This window comes from Hypomesus transpacificus, unplaced genomic scaffold (genome assembly GCF_021917145.1).
Source record: "Hypomesus transpacificus isolate Combined female unplaced genomic scaffold, fHypTra1 scaffold_156, whole genome shotgun sequence".
NCBI classification, from domain to species: Eukaryota; Metazoa; Chordata; class Actinopteri; order Osmeriformes; family Osmeridae; genus Hypomesus; species Hypomesus transpacificus.
The window spans coordinates 474,608-481,951 of NW_025813723.1; the positions used below are offsets into that span (position 1 = coordinate 474,608).

Sequence of the window (7,344 nt, forward strand, 5' to 3'; positions counted from 1 at the left end):
TGCCCAAGGCAATTCGTGGAGACCCTTGGTCAGCCCAGTGAGGTCACAGCCCCGGGGGGTGCTAAGCAACGAGGCTGACGGGCAGGGGAGACAGCCAGTCAGATGACGAGGCTCAGTGAGATGACTACAGGCTGAACTCTCTGCTCCCCTCCCCAAAAGCTGCACCCAAGGCTAGGAAGCAGTGAGGGGATCAACCTGTGCCTCCAGCTGCACACACACACAGACACACAGACACACACACACACAGACACACACACAGACTCACACAGACAAACACACACTGCTGACATTGTGCGGCACTGCCAACACTGTTGTTGTTATGTATGTGTTTGTTAGTAAACACTTCCACTCTAAGATTCTAATCTCCGTCTAATCGAGCCTCATCATCTGATCTCTTTTCAACCAACCAGATAATCTGTCTGGGACTGCTCAGATGAACTCCACTGGCCTTTGGGTCGGCGAGAGCTGGAGTGTGGACATGCGTGTGTCTGTGTCATCCTTTTGGTTTCAAAAAGTGTCACTTTATATCAATCTTTGTTCACTGTTTTTGAACGCGCTGTCCCTTGAGGCCCTGTGCGTGTGTGTACGTGCATGTGTGTGAACGTGTATGGGCAAAGACGTGGAGAGGAGTGTCGGGAGGAGAGAGGGAGAGAAGAGAAGGAGAGAGACGGGGTGAGAAGGAGAGACATGGAGACGAGAGGGAGAGAAGAGGATCGGAGAGTGAGAAGAGAGAAGGAGAGGTGTGAAGGGGAGGGAGACGATGAGGACAGAGGGAGAGGTGTAACGGGGAGGAGGAGGGTGAGGAGAATGAGAGGAGAGAGGGAGAGGAGTGATGGGGAGGAGGAGGGTGAAGAGGGAGAGAGGAGAGAAGGAGAGAGTGAGTGGGCAGTTAGAGAGGGTGAGGGTGAGGAGGGGGAGAGGAGAGAAGGAGAGAGTGAGTGGGCAGTTAGAGAGGGTGAGGATGGCCAGCCATCTCCATGACTCCCTGCCTCTGTGCTCCTGACCCAGATTACAGCACATTAAACAGCTTTCTGTCAACTCCTCTGGCTAGTCTCAGATCCCTCCCTCTGCTCCCTGTGCCAACTCACCGCTCTCTCCCTCTCTCTCTTTCTCTCTCTCTTTTTCTCTTTCTTTTTCTTTCTCTCTTTCTTCTTTTCTCATTCCCTCAGCTCTCTCTAATTGTGAAGATTGCTGGGGTGGATGCATGCATGTAAATGCACACACACACACACACACCCACACACACACACACACACACACACACACACACACACACACACACACACACACACACACACACACACACACACACACACACACACACTGATAGTAAATGCGGTGTACTACGCCAGGCTGAGCTGGCCAAATGGAGCTGGCTAATTATAGCCAATAAACTGCCCTGATCTGTGCAATTAAGCTTTCAGTAATGGAGTAGAGGGCTGCTGTGACATTGATGAATGGGCGATTAGAAAGCTGCCCTTTAGCTCGCCCACACAATGCAGCCCACAGCCAGGGAGGACAGAGGCAGCACAGAGACACTTCTCCCTCTTGAAAAGGGCAGAAGGGAGGGTGACAGACTTAGTGCCATAGACTTAGTGAAGTGAACAGCACTTCTTAATAATACTTTTAGATATTATTATAAATTATATAATATTATTAACTTGACGCCGAGACCTGAGACTTGTGTTCCTAGCCTGTAGGCCGGGCGACACCCCTGCCCCCACTCCTCATAAGACTGGTATTTGCTGGATGGAGTTTTTGCATTTGTATATTGCATATATTATATATTTGTATATTGCAATATATGCATATATTGATAATGGCCAAGATGTGGTCTGATTGGTTGTTCCCTGGACAATAGTTGGGAATCGCGAATCGATCTTCTCTAAATTCTTGATCTCCCGGGGCTTCTCCTCAGCTTTGGCTGTCTTACATCTTACTCTTTCTAAAAATAATACTGTTTACCCCTCTTGCTTTAAACCTAGGGGAATTGTTTTGTCTGTTTGGCCAATATTAAAACCCCCTACAAGGCTAACTATTGTTGTAGGAGTCTGTTCTGTCATTTAGAAAAAAAAAAAATCCTCTGTGATGTTTGACTTGTTAGACATTCTCTTTGATATGTTTCTTATTTCCATTCAAGGTGTATCCAGAGTGTGTCCAGGGTATACTAAGTGCATATTAAGGATATTTCCTTAATATGAGGTATATTAAGAGCATACGCAGGTAGATTCCCCCTAGGTCAGGCAGATTTCGGTATAAGCTGAACACGCTCTCATTCGACGTCAGTGCTGGTAGTTCTCACAGGGAGATGACAGGAACAGCATCAATAATTTAGAGAAAGCTGTAGCCGTCTTTTTCTCTGTCCTCCCCAAAACCTCCGGTGTCTCTCCCTCTCTCTCTTTTTTGCTGTATTTGGATGTTCTAAGAGGGTCTCCTTCCCTCGTCTTCTCCTGTCCCTCGATGTCTATGACAGGAACACCTTTACCTTATCCTTGTCGAAGCTAATTGTTGTTTCCAAAAGGTCCTTTGAGGGTTTGTCATTTTATATCAGTCTTTGTTCACTGTTTTGGAATGCGCTTCTCCCTTGAGGCCGAGTGCTAATTGAAATGTGTGGCTGTGTGTCTGTCAGTGTCTGACTCTCCCTCTCTCTGTGTGAGATCTCTGTCTCTCAAACACACCCACACACACACACACACACACACACACACACAGATAAAATAGATGATTGGTGCTCTGAATTTTTCAATAAAGGGCTAAGAGTTTTTGAGAGGATGATTGGTTAGACCGCACAGCCAGGCAAGGTGAACCATGACACATACATGAGCTGAAGGAGAAACAGCCTTGGGGAGAAAGTTCTTCAGCCCGACATTACTGTCTGGATCGACCAAATTCCCTCTTTGAACTTCTTTGAAGGCTTTTGTTTTTAGTGGTTATTATCTTTTGTCGTGGATGGAGCCTTAAGCCCACTCTGAAACACTTCCTATCTTTGTCTCTGTCCTCTAGAGGATAAACCCTCTTTGTCTCTCTCTTCCCCTTTCTCTCTCTCTCCCTCGTTCCATCTCCCTCCGTCTCTCCCCCTTCCGTCTCTCTCTCTTTCTTTCTCTCTCTCTCTCCCTCGTTCCATCTCCCTCCGTCTCTTCCCCTTCCGTCTCTCTCTCTCCAGAGTAAAGAGTCAGTGATTTAGAACTAGGAGACAGGTACCAATTAGGTGAAACGGAACCAAGGCTCAGAACCTCGGAACGTACTCTAATCCACCCAGTTGCCGAGGCGACAGGCCCACAGCTGACTGGCTCTTGTTAACCTGCCAGCTAGGTTTTTATGACCACGTCAGAGCCATCATGGCACAGCGCAGGGAGGTCCATTGGCAGCTGAGGGACCGGCTCCTACACCTGGCCTTCTGCAGCTGGCCTCCAGTCCTCCCCACCATGTCTGACTGCCTGTCCTACTGCTTCTGCTGGTGTCGGACTGCCAACGGTCCACATCAAAATGGGCGTAATATAGAAGACTGCAACTTCAGAGGAATGGTTTATTTCAGATGAAGTGTCGACCTACGGTGATGATGATACCCAAGTGACGATCGAGCACAGCGATGTTGAAATTGGACGGGCAATTTCCTCTCGTATCGTGTGAAGATGAATGGATTGTTGAGATGTGTGTGTGTGTGTGTGTGTGTGGGGGGGGGGGATGGTTGTCCCAGGGTGGGATGAGAGGACAGTGGCAGACTGGCTTTCCTCCCACATCCGGTGAGACGCCCCACAAACCTCTGCTTCCTCTCCGCCAGGGACGCTGGCTGCGTTGGTCATGACTGGATACCAAGTGCTCTTAGAACGTTCCCTCTCTGCGGTTCCCCTGCTCCGGTGCCCTGGGGAGGGCCGCAGACAAGGCTGCGAGGGAGAACGTCTCCCTGAACAGAAATGTCATCATTTCAGCAGAGGCTTGAGATGTTTTCATGATGACGTTGCTAGCACCATTCTTTTTCTCGTGAATTGCATTGTCATCTGAGTCCTTGATGACTGTATGATCCCGGGAAAATCCGGGCTTGATATTGCCCATTAGACATCGAAGTCGACAAAACGAGTGTATTCTACTCACCACATCTGATGACCTCATCTTATATAATGTCACCATTGCCCTCATTTCCCCCTCGCATCTCTCTCTCTTTATCTGTGATGCTCTTAATCTACCATTTCTATTTATGGGACATGTTGCGCTAAGCCAGGATTTAATTTACAGTTTGGACGACAGACCAGCCTATGGAGATTAATCTCTCTAGTAAATCTGAAGTCAACACCGTCAGTCTCCTGTGTGCGTACGCCACTTGGGTGGAGGCGAGGACGTCCTGGATGGATCCTTGAAGGAAGATGGAGCATTGGCTAGCTTTCCAACCCCCCTTCCTACCCAGCCCCTCGTCTTTAATATACCATGTATGATGTATTTGCGGATATGGCTTTCGCAGGCTCGTCATGCATATTTGAAGACCGGAGCATTTGCAAGTGTGCAGATCCAGAGGAGTACCCGCATTAAGCGAGCTGTCTCTGTGACAGTCACACTCCCGGATCCACAGAGTCTGTGGGCCAACTGAACATCTCTGGAAGTTTGACCATGAACAATTCATGGAGAAGGGGCAAGGACCGCCGCTCCGTGCGAAGGTTCGCTCGCCAAAGTGCCACGGAGCTCCTGCTGTGATGTCTGCATCAGATGTGTGCGACGTTGATATGAGGACAGGGCTTCATGATCATCCCATTCCGTATCTCGAGAATTCTTTCATTTCATTGAGCACGTGCTTCTGCTCAGACAGACGTAAAAGGGGGCTATAACCTCTTTATCCGCAGTCATCCGCTCGAGCGCTGAGCTACACTCACCCCCAGAATGGGGTTCCAAACCCTGCGACTCACCCGTCGTACTAGAGATTCATGTCAGATGAATTCACTGCTGCTCGTCTAGCCTTGGTAGAGACCTGGCCCTGAGGTGTTTGGATGAAACGCTGTAGTATGAAGTATGAAGAAGACAGGTCCAGAGGCCGACAGTGAAGACTGTAGTAGAGCCATAAAGAGTCCTAGTGCACCAGCGGTTTAAAGAATGACTCAACTATACAGGATATTTCTCAGTCCCTGAATTGAAGTTACTTTCTTGGCAATTCATATATATGCATTCTTTTCATTCTTTTTTTTTTATTATTTATTTCCTTTTCAATCCCCAAACTTTAAAATGCATTTTTTGTTCTCTGCACTTGACAGGGATCAAAGATGAATAAGTCATTATATTCGGAGAGCTAGGGGAACCAAGGAGAGAGCAGGTTAGAAAGAAATGTGTTTCTGCTGTCTGAGGATCTGCTCTCATGTATCTCAGGAGCAGGAGATGCTGTGACTGATCAAACAGTAGTTCTATTAGCTGAATTAAAATTGAGCGTAAACAAACTGGGGCAACATATCAAAACAAACAACAAAGGAAATGTACCCTTGACATCAATGGAAGTTATTCAAGATAATAATGCATTGGAAAATATATATTAAAATACTGTCTACATTAAGACAGGACATGATGTACAATTGTAGTTTTTTCCTCTCCGCTCCCCTCCTCTCTTTTCTCTGCTCCTCTCCTCTCTGCTCCTCTCCTCTCACCCACTCAGTCAGTGTTTAGGGAACATATTGGAAAACCATTACTACTCATTATTGTTTATAGGGACCTTTTCTCTGAGCAAGCTGCTTTTTAATCACAGCCCTGCCTCTCTTGCTGTATGAGGCAGGGTGCGCGCGCACGCACGTGTGTGTGCGTGTGTGTGTACAAGTGAGTACTAGTCCTTGTTTGGAGACAAAAGTAAGAGACCAAGAGTTGAAGGGGAATACGTTTGATTGAGATGGGTGGCATGATATGTGTGCGTCCCTGAGTGTGAACGCGTGTATTCTCATTTGGAGAGAAAGGTGAGTGACAAAGATATGAGGACAATGTCTTTTATTGAGATGAGTGCATGTGAGTGTGCGTGTCGTTGTGTGTGCGTGTTCTCCGCCAGAATATGCAGTAATGAACCACTTCCAGTGCGATGCACCTGGGACCATATCATGTATAGCCTCAGGTTTTAACGAGCGGATGGCACATGAGGCCTCTGTTCCAGCAGCACCTTTCAGCTATGGCAGTGATAGGCATTCGGGGGCTCTGCAGTGATAGCCCATATAAAACCATACACATAAAAGGAGATTGAAGTGAATAGGATACAGATTGCCTTTAAAGTGAGTTCCTCCAGGAACTAAACTGAAACAAACATGCTGCAGGATTTTGCCTAGTGTGAGGAAAAGGGACTCTTTGCTGTAAAGCACACGCACACACACCTTGTGTGTCGTTGGTTTAAATCCCAGCCAAACCAACAGTCATCATCACTCCACAAATCTCCCATAATCCATCAGCACCATGACAGTGCCTCAGTAGACCTGCTGCACAGGAGATACAACGTCTCGTTTTCCTTGTCTCGTCTCGTCTCTCTCTTTCTCTCTCTCTCTCTCTCTCTCTCTCTCTCTCTCTCTCTCTCTCTCTCTCTCTCTCTCTCTCTCTCTCTCTCTCTCTCTTCTCTCTCTCTCTCTCTCTCTCTCTCTCTCTCTCTCTCTCTCTCTCTCTCTCTTCTCTCTCTCTCTCTCTCTCTCTCTCTCTCTCTCTCTCTCTCTCTCTCTTTCTCTCTCGCTCTCTTTATCTCTGTCTATCTCTCTGACTCTCCCTCTTTGTTCTCTCCTGAGGAACCCCCCTTTCTCACTCCTTCACTGACAAGCACTATGTTTTCAGACCAAGCTTCCTGTGCTACTTGTCACGTCACAAGGAAATGACTAGCGATTGCAAACGATGATGATGGGGATCACGATGACTGTGACAACCACAGTGACGATACCGGTGGAGCAGTGCTGATCCGCGGTGTGTGTGTGTTTCAGATGTGGACAGGGAGACGGAGGGGACCGATGCCAGCCGTAAGAGGGACGCCCGCTCCTCCGCAAGCCATCGCAGGAACGAGGACACCAGTGACAGTCACGAGGACGAGGCTATGGTCGGTCTGCGCCCGTCTCTCTCTCTTTGTCTCTCCGCGACCCCGCACACACACACGCAAGCACGCACACGCGCATGCACACACACACAGCCACTTACCCACACACACAACCACATATAGAGAGCTCCCTCTCTCTGATCCTTTGTGTTTTTTGTCTTGTATTTCACTCTACAGTATCTCTCATCACTGCTCTCAGACAATAGGATGTGTAATAAAACTCTTAAATATTCTGACAACATAGCACATAGCATGCCACTTCCTCCATCTTTTCTCTTTACCTCCATCCCTCCTCTTCCCATCCCCTTATAAAGGCAGAG

At 47.9% G+C, this 7,344-nt stretch overlaps 1 protein-coding gene across 1 annotated transcript in view; it reads left to right on the forward strand.

Moving 5' to 3' along the window:
- Positions 1–7,027, forward strand: part of b4galnt4a (beta-1,4-N-acetyl-galactosaminyl transferase 4a) — a gene marked incomplete at its 3' end in the record, with an annotated part of 36,466 nt that extends 29,439 nt beyond the window's left edge. The window contains exon 3 of the mRNA XM_047051471.1: positions 6,915–7,027. Coding sequence (XP_046907427.1) covers positions 6,915–7,027 — 113 coding nt within the window. The remainder of the gene's footprint in view (positions 1–6,914) is intronic.
- Between the last annotated feature and the right edge of the window lie 317 nt (positions 7,028–7,344).